General features: G+C 41.0%; 1 protein-coding gene across 1 annotated transcript in view; it reads right to left on the bottom strand.

Annotated features, from left to right (window-relative positions):
- The window catches only part of THAP7 (THAP domain containing 7), a 558991-nt gene that overhangs the window by 411257 nt on the left and 133659 nt on the right, over window positions 1-14075 (bottom strand). Inside the window, exon 2 of the mRNA XM_044059751.1 lies at window positions 5828-5923. Within this exon, the coding sequence (XP_043915686.1) occupies window positions 5828-5907 (80 nt within the window). The 5' untranslated portion in view covers window positions 5908-5923. The remainder of the gene's footprint in view (window positions 1-5827; window positions 5924-14075) is intronic.

Raw genomic sequence — 14075 nt, 5'->3', positions numbered from 1 at the left:
ATCTTCTATATTTGTTACCATTTTCTGCTTTAACAATGACATGAGATACTGCTGATATTTAAGCATGTGAAACTGACAGTTTAAAGCTCTTACAGCTAAAGTAGCAGAAGTGTAAACATTTTCCCCCATCTGTCCAGAGCTCTGGAATCCCTATCTGAGGGGACAGGATTTTTGGCAGTGGAAGCTTTAACCCCTTTTGGACCTTGAGAAATAGTTTCTGGGTCCGCAGCGGGGTTTTTGTAAAGAAATTTATGATAGTCAGGGACCCGGTAGTACCTGTCTGGCTTTACTGGTGCAGGGGGTAAAGAATCTGGAGACAGACTGGATTCAGAAAAAACATCAACAATATCAAGCACAAGGGGGATAGCCAAGGGCCTGTGCTGAGGCAACAGAAGGAAATCTCTGAGCCTTCTCTTGGATTCTGAGTAATCCTGGCTCTCCCAATGGAAATGCTCCCTCATGGCGTGCAGGGTTTCCCCAAAAGAGTAATCCTCAGGCGGTGAGGCTGAAGGAATGGACTCTTCAGCATCAGAGTCCTCATAGGGAGGGAGAAAATAGCCCTAGTCAGAAGAAGAATCAGAAGAAATGGAAACCTGATCAGAGGAATCATAATCAGTGTCTTGCCTAGGCCTTTTGTCAGGAGGGGGATGGGAGCCCCTGATTAAAGTAATAAGGTCTTCAGCCATTTTAAGCATCTGTTTCTTAGGCATGGATGACTGTTCTGGAGAATGCTGCACTTGTTTCTTTGTCTTTAATGGTGTGTTTGACTTTGCCTTTGCTGTTGTAGTCGCTTTAATTGTAAGCTGTGAAGGTCTGAAAACACCCTCAGAAGCCGGTGCCTGCTCAGCGGCTCCGGACCCATCTGAGGGTATATTTTCCGTAGGCCCAATACCTTGAGTTTCCACAGGCCTCGGTGTCTCCACGTGGCTGTCGGTTGCGGCCTGTGGCTCTGAGGTAGCAGGTGTCAGGGGCTGCGAAAGCACCTCACTGAGAACCGGCGAACCGGCGACTGGCCTAGAAGAGGTTTCATCATCGGTTTTGGACCTCGGATGCCTGTCTTTCTCTTTGTCTTTATGTTTTTTATACATTCCGGTCGTCGGTTGTTCCGACGGCATTATGTAATTAAATCTTCATCCAAAATAATGTAAAGCAAAATCAAACCGACATTTAATAGTGCGTTTATTAAATCTAGCACAAAACCGACAACTAGTGACGTCGTGGTCAGGGCCTAGGCAAGGAATGCAGTAAGAGTGAAAGTCCTTATGAGGTATTTGCTTCCCACAAGAAATACAATTATTAACTTTTACTGACATCGGTCTGGAGCAAGAAAAAGTTTCCCCAACGGGGTACTTAGCTCTATTGAAGACTTCGGTTCTGAAATTCAATTTTGAAAATCTCAGGAGTTGGCTGACCGGCACTTGCGAACTGTTTATGCTTCGGGCACCGTGCGGCAAGAAAGACTGAAGAAAATGGCGTCGGTTGCAACTTTTATACCCCTGGCGCACTGACGTCAGGGAAGAGGTGACAGCAACCGACGCCGGACCAAGACTTTGGAACTCGGGCCGACTACGGGTCGCCTGCCAGCAGGATAACCCAAGTGTAATGACTGCAACAGTGAAACACGATGAACATCTCCCCCAAAGATATATCAAATCTTGGAAGACCCCAACCTAGTATGAGGGTCTACATTGGTCTTGCTCGGCTTATCCACCACACAATTTTGCTCTGGCAGGATGTAGGATGCCAGAAGAATGAGACTGTGCTGTAAAGCTATATCCCAAGCTAACATAGTTACCCTGCAGAGGGGCTAAGATCTGGTTCCCCCTCACTTGCTGATGTACCACTTGATTGTGGTATTGTCAGGAATAACTTGAAGTAGTCCAGGGAACCAATGATGATTCAGAGTTGAATGAGTTGATTAAAGCAAACATCTCTTTTATACTTTTGTGCATATCTCTGTCCTTGGTGCCCCAAACAAACAATTTGCACTTTTATTCCTCCTGAAACTACTCCTAAGTGAAATCCGAGGCATCTAAGGTAACTGACTGCTTTGCAGTGTATGTGTGGGGGGGATTGGAATTAGGGATATTTACTGTCTCCACCAGCTGATCTCTATTCTGACAAATCACAGAACTGGGATTTGAAAAGATAATGGGTATTGGTGGTGGGAACAAAGAGACGCAAGATAACACTGTATCTTTCACATGAGGAGTCTTACAAAAGGTATCATGAGAATCATAGATGCCATGAGACAAAAAATACTAAGGTATTCCCTCGCTGAGACCAAACCTGATAGAAAAAAACTCTTGAAACAGATCTAGATATAGATCTATGCTTTTTTCCTGTAGAAGAAAATCTCTTTGAACTTTAGTGTTTCAGACACCCCAGGAACATTATCCTGTGTAATGGAGACTAAAGGACTTTTGAATGTTCTCTTGGGAATCCCATCTTGTGCAACTAATCTCTCACCCAAGTTAGAGATTCCTAAAACTTTAAAAAGGACTCTGCAAAGATAACAAAATCATCTAAATACTGGAAAAAGTGGACATCCTGTAGCCTGCAATGAGCTATAACTGGAGCTAGGCATTTTCTGAACACTGTTAGTGCAGTGAATAGTCCAAAGTGTAAGAGACAGAATCAATAATGTGATCCAGACATACAAACCCTTAAACACCCGAAATCTGGATGAATAGGGATGTGATAAGCATCTTTTAAATGTAGTGTTAACAGGACACAAATGTGGAAGAAGGGGTAACGAACAGGTTGTGAAGTGACAGCATTTTGAACTTTGGCACTATCCCAAATTGGCTTAGGAAAGAAAGAGATATCCAGAACTGGTTTCCAAGCACTTTCTTTCTTTGACATCAAAAACATTCTTGAATAAAAATCTTTCCCAAACTGCGAAGGAGAACTGTAACCGCAAAGGAGAACTGATTCTATTACTCCCGAAAACAACATATATTGAAGGACATGGGAAATAAGAGTCTAGTCTGATGGATGAGGAATTGCTCCCTGGAAAGGAGGAATCTGTAACCTTGATGAATGATCTTCTGAACTCATTTACTTAAACCCATCTGTTGCCAAAGAAAGAAGGTGAGATTCAGACTCTCTGGAAGGGAAAAAGGATTACCAGGGTGAGAGGGAAAGACAGGTTCCCTTAAACAGCTATTTTCACTTGTTGGACTGTCCTTTGTTTTGCGGAGTTCCTGAATACTTTTTGGAACACCCTTGCCATTCTTTTTAAACATCTGTTGGGCAAAGGGTTAAAGAATCCCTTGGAAATTTTGGAAAAGGAGGGCTAAAAAAATCTTAAGAGATTCCCTGTACCAGTGAACCCTTCTCACATTTTTAGATAACCTCTGCAGCAGAGGGACCAATACCTACATCTCTATCCAAAATAAAATTGGAAATCTCATTTTTCACATCATCAAGAGGATTCTGAGAATGCAACAAAGCAAACTTAATCAAGACCTGTAATCATAGCCCACTAAGAACACTGGCACATTCTCAAGAGAGTTTCAGAGAAAGAGAACCCCCCAGTGGAGGAGTCAGATACTGTGATCTCTACTGAATCCAATTTGAAAACACTGCTTCTGTCCCTTCTTCTTCTTGTTCAGATTCATAATCTTCAATCTCTTCAGGCATCCTTTTTTCTTTTAACAGAAACCGCCTTATACGAAGAATCACTAGCCTGAATTATGCCCAGAGCTCCTGCCCAGAAAAAAAATGAGCAGGAACAAATACATGCCTAGTTTTCTATTTCTTTTTGACAGGAAAAATGGGCCAACAGAACAGTAAATGGCAGAAGCAGCTTCCCCAGGAATGGATACAACATTCTTACTAACCAAAGAAGACCTCTGCTACCTCTCTATTAGGACCAAAAGAAGCCACTCTCCCTTGCCCACTGAGGGGACCCCACTTATAATCAACAGCAGTCAGAAAGGACATGGCAAACCTCCAGACCATAGTTGCTGTACGTCAAAACAAAAATAGTGTTTCTTTCCTTGAAAATGAGCAGCACAAGCAGATAAAAATACTTTCCCCCACAAAAACACAGTAAAAAGCATTTTAATAAACTTTACAGCCTCAAATAGGAAAACAAATACAATTTCTCCACAGGAAAAAAAATAGTTTTGAAAACTTTTAACACCTTTAAAACTGATGGGGAAAAAAGGAGCTCCTGCTTCAAAATACAGTCAAGGCTCAAGACAGTCCATCAAAATACAAACTTCTAGACAAAAATAACTTTCCTAACCAGAGAAAGTACACTAAAACAATACAATTAAAAGATGTAAGTGTTTTTCCCCAAAGGGAACTTGTCTGGTCAGCAATGAAACAGAACAAGTAGATCTCCGCTCCTCGAAAGCCCAAACAGAAGTGCTCTCATCTGTCCCTATGCAGTTTCCCCTCCCAGATCTTCCTACTGAAGCAGAGGGGTTGTAGGATGAAATGAACATGAGCCACACTCCAACAACTGCAGTAAGAGCAATTTCATATTTCAGGGAGATTACTCCATTACTCTACATCTCACTGACCTTACCAATAATGGAAAACGATGCATGATGTAGCCTTAAAAAAGACATTTTAAATCATTTGAAAAGATACAGTTCCTTACTAGAAAAAGTATAGGGTGAAAAAACTGAACTATTTAGAAAGGCTTCAAGAAATTCAGATGACTTCTGTGTAGTCCATAAAGCAGTATCTGATTAACTTTTGACACTCTAAGCATAGAAAACAACAATGGAAGAAGAACACTAGACTGTAATAACAAATACAAAGAATAAATATAAAAAAATATATACAAAAACATGACTGATATACAGTGCCTTCCAAGGTTAAAAATAAGCTTCCTCTTGCGAAAGTAGTCTTAGCTACAGACCTCGACGAAACAGGAGTATGACCAACCACTCATCTGCTAAAACAAACTTTACAAAGTTCCACATCTCTTAGCTAAAGTGCTTTTGTAACTCTCAGCATAGTGTACACAGTTATCTGTACTGTGATTCTCTGCTGAAAAAGATACAGCAGATTATACTCTTTTGGAAAAATCCATTGTCCCCAACAGCACCTGTTGGTAATATTTTCTTGGGACATAATCAAAGAAATAGTAAGCCATACACATTTACTCATAATTATAATAGTAGATCTAGAACATTTGCATTTAGCACTGTCAGATGCCAATGCATGTCAGCAATCATGCGCTGGCCAGATTTTCATAGAATAGGTAAGAATTTTGTCTCATTTTTTTGTCTGTTCCTCATAAAAAAATTCCGGGTTTCTGGCAAATCACTGACGTTTAAAGTCACTGAATAACTTGCATTTGAGTTTCAGCCTTCTCATCCCTCAGAAAAATGCAAGCTAACACAAATTCTAACAACTTTGTACGTTTATAAGAGCAAAGTTTAAAATCTGTCCCTGTTTTTGAGCCCTTGTCTCCCCATTATTTTAGGCTTTGTCCAGATTTCTTGCACTAACATTCATATGTATGGCAGCAACTGATGAAATAGTGAAGTAAAGACATCAAACTGCACAAATCAGACTGTCAAAAAAAAAAAAAAAAAAAAAAAAGAGTTGCAAGTACAGTGCACATTTTTTTTCTCTTTATATTCAATAGCCCCTAAAAACTTGTGGAATCAAGACAGCCTCCGTCCGTCTTGCCCTACAAACAACCAACTGCTGAAACAGATCAGACTTAAGGACCAACATCCACCATTGATTACTCCCTATTTATTTTACGAACTCTTGCAGCTATAATCCTTATGGTAAACATACGGCTTTGTATTTCAGATATTTTAACAATGAAATACAAATAAGAATGAACTCTCACCTGTGAAATGAGATCCCTTTACTTCGAGTTTCTCTTGTGTCTCTGGTTTTACAACCTGCTGCAGAACAGTGGCGTGGCATCTTAAGGACTTATGTTCTGAAAAATAAAGTGTTAGCTGTAGCATTTACTGCTCATATTTTAATATTTATGGCTCATTACTGAAACTAAAATGTTAACTGCACAAAGGAAAATGTTTCACATGACAAAGGCAATCAGTCAAATTGGTTTAAGAGGACTTCACCATACTTTTCCTGATACTTATCTGTCATGGCATAAGCTGTACTGCAATTTAGGCTCTTACTGTTACGTTGAAATTGACCTCTGCTCAATATCTGCCAGGGTCAAAAGCAATTTCAAGCATGTGCAACTCATGAGAAGAAACTCTCATACGAGGTTACCAGGTAATGGCCCTAGAGCCTTTTTAAGCCTAGCCATTCATGCCCCAATTTTCTTAATCTATGCACAAGCACTGGAATGACTTTAGTATATGCCTGTGCCTTAGAGCATCTACAATCTGCTGCTGTCCCATAAAGGCCACAGGTGACAAGCAGGGGTGAAATTTATGATTTCCCATCCACTGGTCCAAATGTTATTTAAATAGGCTTGGAAAAGAGTTGTGTTTCACATAAATGTGGAGTCTGTCCAGAGAAGGGGTAATCTCTAAAACCCACACCTGTTCCTCCAACATGTTTTGTTTTGGTCAGAGACAAGGTTTAGATCCTTAGATTGGGTAATTCTTGTGCTGTTTGTTTTGTGAATGTGCAGCAGATCAGTCGGGCTGGATTGGAGAATGCCTTGTAGGTCAGGCATAGATCTTCCCTCAGTAGGCTGTAGAAGACTGAGTACAGAGATGAAGCTTTGAGGTGGTCCATACAGGACATGGTATTTACATCTTGTATTCTTTTAATGAGAAATCTCTGTGCCCACTAAAGTTGTTGCAAATGCCTGGTCAGGTACATGCCAAAGAGTGCACTGTACTCTATTATTGGTCTACTGAGAGCAGGGAATAGTGGGACTATCATCTCCTTATATCTTGATGCCATGGCCTAACTTACACTGCACAGAAGGATTTTCCCACCACCATGGACACATGGCGATCACACTTCAGGTTAATGTCAACCTGAGTTTTCAAGTCCCTTACCATGGGGTCTACTCTTAGTAGAGAGTTATCAATGTTGCAATTTGTAGGAACAGCCATCTTCCCAAAGGGTATAAAAATGCATTGTTTTCCATTGCGTTTTAGGCCATGGTTCTAGCACCAGTTACCTGGCTCTCAGACCCTCCTTAAGGATATCTACATCTCTGGAAGAATTAATCGTTGCACCCAGCTTGCAGTTAGCAACAAATTTGGTCAGCCAAAGACCCACTACATGCTATGACTTCTTAGAAGTATATTCTAAACAGGAGAGATCCCAGTACTAAGCCCTTTGAAACACCACTAGTAACAAGCCAGTGGTGGTGGATTTGCCCACTCTAACTTCATGTGTACTGTTCATGAGCGATTTGACTATCCACCGGACTACATAGAGATAAATGTGTGAGTTTGTCTGTAATACCCAAGTGAGGTGTTGTGTCAAATGCCTTTGCCAGGTTGAGGTAGGCAGTATGCACTCTTCTGCCCATCATTCATGGCTCAAAACAGCCTTCTTAAAGTAGCCCACTGGGTTTATTAGTAGGTGTGACCTACCCTTTATGAAAGGAACCAAACTGGGGATGGGTCCAGTATTTGAACATTTCCTATGTCTTTACTTATAAGATCCATGATAATTCTTTCCATGGCCTTGCATACAAGACTAGTTTAAACTTATGGGTCTGTAGTTCCCTGGGTCTGTTGATGGTTCATTTTTCTGTAGAGGAATGACCATTGCAGTCTTCCATTCCCTAGGGATGAAGCCTGTCTGGAAGCTGTGGCTGAATAGAGATTCTAATGGGCCTGCCAGGCCATGTTTCAAATTATGTAGAAGGCAATAAAAGAAAGTCATACAGAAAAACAGATTTTTTGTTAAATTAAGTTATAGTGGAGAACTGTAAAAAAGGGGAAGAATCTAAGTATGGCATGGATTGACTACAAAAAAAGCATATGATAGTATCCCTCATTCATAGGTAAAAGAGTGCTTAAAAATGAATAAGATACACCCTAAACTGATTGACTGCATTACTGTAACCATGAAACAATGCAGACTACTTTGCAATTAAGCCATGATAAAGGACAGATTATTATCCCAATGATAAAAATTCAAAGGGGGATATTCCAGGATGACTCTCTGTCAACACTGCTTTTCTGCCTTGCCATTAACCCATTAAGCTGTTTACGTAACAGCTTACACCATGGCTATAATTTGGCTCCTAGAAAGCAACAAAGTCTAATTACTTCTTATCTTCTCTTTGTCAAGGATTTAAAACTGTATAACTCATCAGATGAGGATCTTAAAGCACAGCTGCCTGCAGGTTGTCAAAACTTTTTCAAATAATATTACAATGTAATTTGGTCTTGATAAATGTGCAAAAGCAATCTTTAAAGCAGGAAAACTGCAGCACCAGGAAAACATCTGTTTGGGACAAGAATGTGATATAAAAGAACTTGGGCAAGAGTATATAAATACTTGAATTGGTGAAGGATCAGCAATAAAACATGAACAAATGTGAGTAAAATTCAGTAAGGAATACTTTAGAAGACTTGATTTAATCCTGCAGCATTGACATCTAGGAACAAGATCCAAGCTATTAATCAATTTGCTCTTCCTGTCCTAACTTACAGTTTTGGAGTGACTGGTCGCAGAAAGTGTTGGATAGACTAGATATTAAAACAAGAATGATGCTTCATGCTCACCAAATGATTTATAAAAATCAGTGTACACCAAGATTATATATTTCCCATTCCAAAGGAGGGGTGGGCCTCCTTGAAATTGATTACAGGTATAGATCTGCAATCGTGGGACTCCACACATATCTACTGACCTCACAAGATCCAAATGTAGTTAAAAGTTTTGAAACTTGAGGAGAATAAATCTAAGTTGACTTCTCTGCTTAACTGAGCAGAAGCATATCAACATCACGCAGGAATGGAAATCAAACCAAAAGTATATAAAAACCAGGCAGCAACTGAATGTGCCCAAAAACAAAAGAAATACCATAAGGTGAAGGACCAAATGAGAAGGCAAGAAATGTGGAAACAATATAAATATATCTGCAAGTACAGAAAACTTCTGGAAGAACATCATATTGATCAGGAACAAACGCAAGAATGGTTAAGGAGAGGTAAATTCAAACCAAAAAAATGAAAGGTTAATATTGGTGGCCCAAGATAGTGGGCTACATAATAACTAGTTTACAAAGTCCACTGAACATGTGGGAGAAACAGACCAATGTATGTTTTGTAAAACAAAATTGGAAACAGTCACACCTTGTGCTGGTTGCGAGACACTAATGGCAGAATGACTGTATACTGAAAGGCATAATGTGGTGAGACTGTTGCACTGGGCATTGTGCAAACATTATGGTACTTAAGTGGCTGAAAAACACTGGAAACATGAGCCACAACGTCATAGAAAATAATGAAGTTTATACCACATGGGATCACCCATTACCAACAGTCCAAAAGACAGATGCTAGAAAACCAGATATAGTGGTCCAAGAAAAGAAGACAAAAGTAGCACTGATCATTGAAATTGCCACACCCAGGGACAACAGTGTCTTTTGTACAGAGACACAAAGTCATAAAATATCAGGATCTGCAGGCAGAAACCATGGCAATGTGGAAGAAATGGAAGAAAGACACCCAAACAGTTCCAATAGCAGCAGGAGCAACAGGTCTTATAAAAAAGAATTTACAATTGTATTTGGATATGTTCCCAGTATATGCAACTCCATACGAACTGCAGGAGGAGTCATAATGGGCACATTGCGGGTGCTGCGAAGGACGCTACTGGCTGACATCAAAGACTGAAACAATACTAACTTCATGAACTTGAATCATACTTGAACTTAGGAATGGGGTCCATTCCCTTGATTGTATTAGAAGCCCAAAAGACTTGGAGAAATTACAAAAAAAAAGAAGAATGCCTGGATGTTATCAGGGCCCATTGCTGTAGTGCGTGTAGCTGCAGACAGTGCGGTGAGGACATGTTCTTTAATAACAGTTGGAGGATAAATGGTAGAGGGAATTTCTTACAGAGTGACCAGTCATCTTCAAGTCATATACTGTCTTCTTCTTGTACCTTATTGTTCTTGTGTAACACTTCTGAGTAAAGATACTGTCCCCTACTCTTATCTTGGACTTTGGTTAATTACTTTAGCCAAGGAAATGTTCCTGTTAAGGCTATTCTCTCCCTTCTATGAGGTTGAGAGGTATACCTTCAATTATAACTGAAATATCATGAACTCACAAGAAATTTATGGCTTTTATTGCACGTACATTCCTAAACATTAGGCAGTCATTTTTTTCCTAATTACAACTACCCAGTACAACTTTATACATACATAAGTAAACAGCCACACAGTCCGTGTGAAATTATAGTTTCATTTATTTTACAAAATAAATAAGTAAGCAAAGAGACACACGGGTTCCATGTGAAGTCGTAGTTTTACTTGACTGTTGCATATCTAATGATATATCTAACCATAGATAGCTATTTTTGATATAATGTAACAGTTTTGCAGTGAAACCGTGTAAATTGTAACTGACAGCAAATATGATATTTTGTTGCAAAGAGACAATTTGCAGATGAATTGCAACAATGCAAGACATCTATAATATACACTAATTACTTTAAAGAACACCATTACACATAAAAAATAAAAATGGAGACCACCTTCTATACCTACCATAGCCATTCTAACAGCTTAATTATATTTATATATTTAACATACATACATGTCTACAAATATTTCAGGCATGAGCAATATTGCCCATTTAGCCTGAAAAACTTTTAGTTAGACCTCATTTTCATTTCTTATATATATAGGTTCATAGGTAGGTACTAGGCTATCTGCCCAAGGGCATTTATAAGCCTAGCCAGAGTGTTTCGGCTTTCGCCACCCCATTGATTAATTAACTGATCCTCTGTCAAGCAGAGCCAATGAAGTGATCAAGGGGTGTATTTTCTCTTACCCATCCACTCGTCAAGGTTTCTCCTGAAGAGTGTTAGTGAGGGGCTCTGCCTGATGTAATTTAGAATTTTATTCCAAAGCATGGGGAGTCTCTCTGACATGAATATATCCCTCCAGCATGTTCTATTTATTGTTGTGGCGAGGTTTAGCTCACTAGAGTGCATGGCTCACAGTGACTTGGATTTCTTTAGGTGGAGCATATCCATCAATTCTGAGTTGGACATGGCTTTGTAAGTCAGGCAGAGATCACCTCTGAGTAAGCGATATGCCACTGAGTACAGCCGGAGTTTTTTCAGTCGGGCTGCATAGGAAATAGGTTTGAGGTCAGTAATCCTCTTGGTGAGGTACTTTTGTGGTCTTTTCCAGCTGTTGGAAGTGTCTTGTGAGGTACATCCCAAATGGGGCACTGTACTCTATGATGGGTCTAATGAGTAGAGGAGCACTATAATTTCTTTATTTCTAGATGTGAACCCTTAAGTAATTAGATGGGCCAGATAGAAGGATTTCCTAACTACTTTGGCAATATGATTGTCACAGGAGAGATTACTATCTACCTGGGTCCCCAGATCTCTTATTACCTCTTCTGTATTATGGGACGTGCCACCTATGTGGTAATTCGTGGGTGTTTCGTTTTTCCCAAATGGGATGACTATGCATTTTTTGGCATTTAGCTTGAGGCCATGACTTTGACACCAGGTGTACGTCTCAGTAAGGCCCTTTTGGAGGATGTCCGTGTCAGCCGGAGAGTCAATTATGGCTCCCAGTTTGCAGTCATTGGCAAACTTGATTACCCATAGCCATCCTGTGTTTGCCTGTACTTCAGAAAAGTATATGCCGTACAGTAGGGGTCCCAGGACCGAGCCTTGTAGGACACCACTTGTGACTGGTTTAGAGTCGGACCTGGAGCCTGCTATTCTTACCGTGTGAGTTCTGTCTGTAAGCCAGTTGTCAGCCCATCTCGTGACATGGGGGTTTATGTTCACGCTGGTGAGTTTTTCTGTAATACCAGAGTGGGGAATGGTGTTGAAATCCTTGGCGAGGTCAAGGTAGGCTGTGTGAACCACCTTTCCCTCGTCTATGGCCTTGGTGACTGTCTAGAAGAAGTCAACCAGGTTTAGTAGGCATGATCTGCCCTTAACAAAGCCAAACTGGGTCGGGTCAAGTGTTTGGAGGTTCCCAATGTCTTTGTTAATGAGTTCCATGATGATGCGCTCCACAGCCTTGCAGACCAGGCTAGTCAGGCTTATGGGGTGATGGTTACCAGGGTCAGTTGTGGCTCCTCTTTTGTGGAGAGGAATAACCTTTGCTGTGCGCCATTCTATGGGCACGTAGCCTGTGGAGAGGCTGAACAACATGTTTAGGTGGAGGGTTAGTTTGTTCTGTAGTTCGTGCAAGACACAGCCTGTGACACCATCTAATCCCAATGACGCTGTGTTTTTGGCTTTTGAAAGGGCTGTTTTCACCTGTACGTCTGTGATTTTTGGGACACTACACTTTTCCGGTATTGTTGTGGACACTTTTGGAGGTGAGAGGGGGGTGAAGTTGCACTGAATCTATCTGCCAGGATGTTGGCAATATCAGTAGGTTCAGTATATTTTGTGCTATTTAGCACTAGTTCAGTGCATATCTGCGAGTTGCCACTTAGATTCTTAACATAGCTAAAGAAGGCTTTGCGGTTATCTTTTGATTCACTGGTATTTTTCTTTCGAAGTTAGCCTTGGATGATTTCATGAGGGACCTTAGTTTCTTACTGATACTGATCAGGGATGTCTTTCATTCTTGGGATTTGCTTTTTTTTCCTGAACTAGTTTCCTCCTTCTATTGTATAGTTTGTTTATTGCAGGGGTCCACCAAACTGGTTTCCTTCTCTTAGAGGAGAGAGTCTTGGTTTTGCTAGGGATGGCACGATCCATGCATCCTTGTAGGTGCTCATAGAGTGCATTTGTAAAGGTTTCTGCATCTTGGGAAGTGTTATCCTTTAGCGTGGGGGCTGTGAAACTTACCACCTCTGTCTTAAGTAAGGTGAAGTTTGCTTTAGAAAAGTTTTTTACTGTGGTTTCCTTAGTTGGGGTGGTGGGGTGTGGACATCCAGAGTGATTAGTATATGGTCTGATCTAACAAGTGACGGGTTGACCTCCAGTGTGGAACACCTGTCGCCCATGTTGGTGATGACCAGGTCCAATATGTTTCCACCTCTGGTAGGGGAGTTTACCAGCGGATCCAAGGCGTTTGAGTTGATGAATTCCAGGATGCGCTGGGCCTGGGAATTTGTACTCGAGTAGTTTTCCCAGTGAATGTTAGGGTAATTAAAATCGCCCAATATCAGGGTGTTTGGTAGGACCTTCATGTTTTCCAGTGTCTCCAGAAAGGTGGAGTGGTGGTCCTGGGTCATGGAGGGTGATCTGTAGTAGGCCACAATGTGCACTGCAGACTTGCCCGATGTTAGTTGTACATGGATGATCTCAGACATATCATGCTGCGCCTCTAACCTGGAGATGTAGGTATCCTTGATGAATATGGATACACACCCTCCTTTTGTGTTTCGGTCCATGTTCTGTGGCCGAAACGTGTGGTATGAGTTGTAGCGCAGTAGTGCTGGGGTGCTCTCTGGAGCCTTGAACCAGTTGCTGCACAGATGTCGGCGTTCTCCATACTGACAAGCGCTTCGAGTGCGTGCATTTTGAGATTTAAACTCCTGGTGTTGAGTAGCATAACCCTCAGTTTTTTGTTAATTGTGCTGTTTATGGAGGTGGGTTTGACTTTTGAGCCTTGCCTAAAAAAGGCACTCTGAGGGCAGCAAGAACCTTGGCCAGTATTCAAAAGACTAGGGGTGACTGGTACAAGCCATCTCTTGCGAAGCAACGCGCCTTGTCGAGCATGTCGTCCCAGGCTGACAGACAATGGATCCCATTTGAAAGACACCAGAAGATTAGCCAAAATTGATCATTATTTCTTTATACTGAGGTTTCATTCTTGGTGAGGGCAGGATGCTTGTCAGGGTCATAGCAGCCTGGGCTGCATGATCAGAGAACTCTTCCATGTCTCTTTTCATGTAGTCCAGGGAGGTACGTCTCAGGTCATTCACACCAACATGAACAATGACAAGAATCATATTTGTATTTGTTCTGGAGTTACCTGA

Source organism: Protopterus annectens, chromosome 17.part0 (assembly GCF_019279795.1).
Source record: "Protopterus annectens isolate FY-2018-M chromosome 17.part0, PAN1.0, whole genome shotgun sequence".
Taxonomy (NCBI): Eukaryota; Metazoa; Chordata; order Ceratodontiformes; family Protopteridae; genus Protopterus; species Protopterus annectens.
This window is presented reverse-complemented; position numbering and strand designations above follow the sequence as displayed.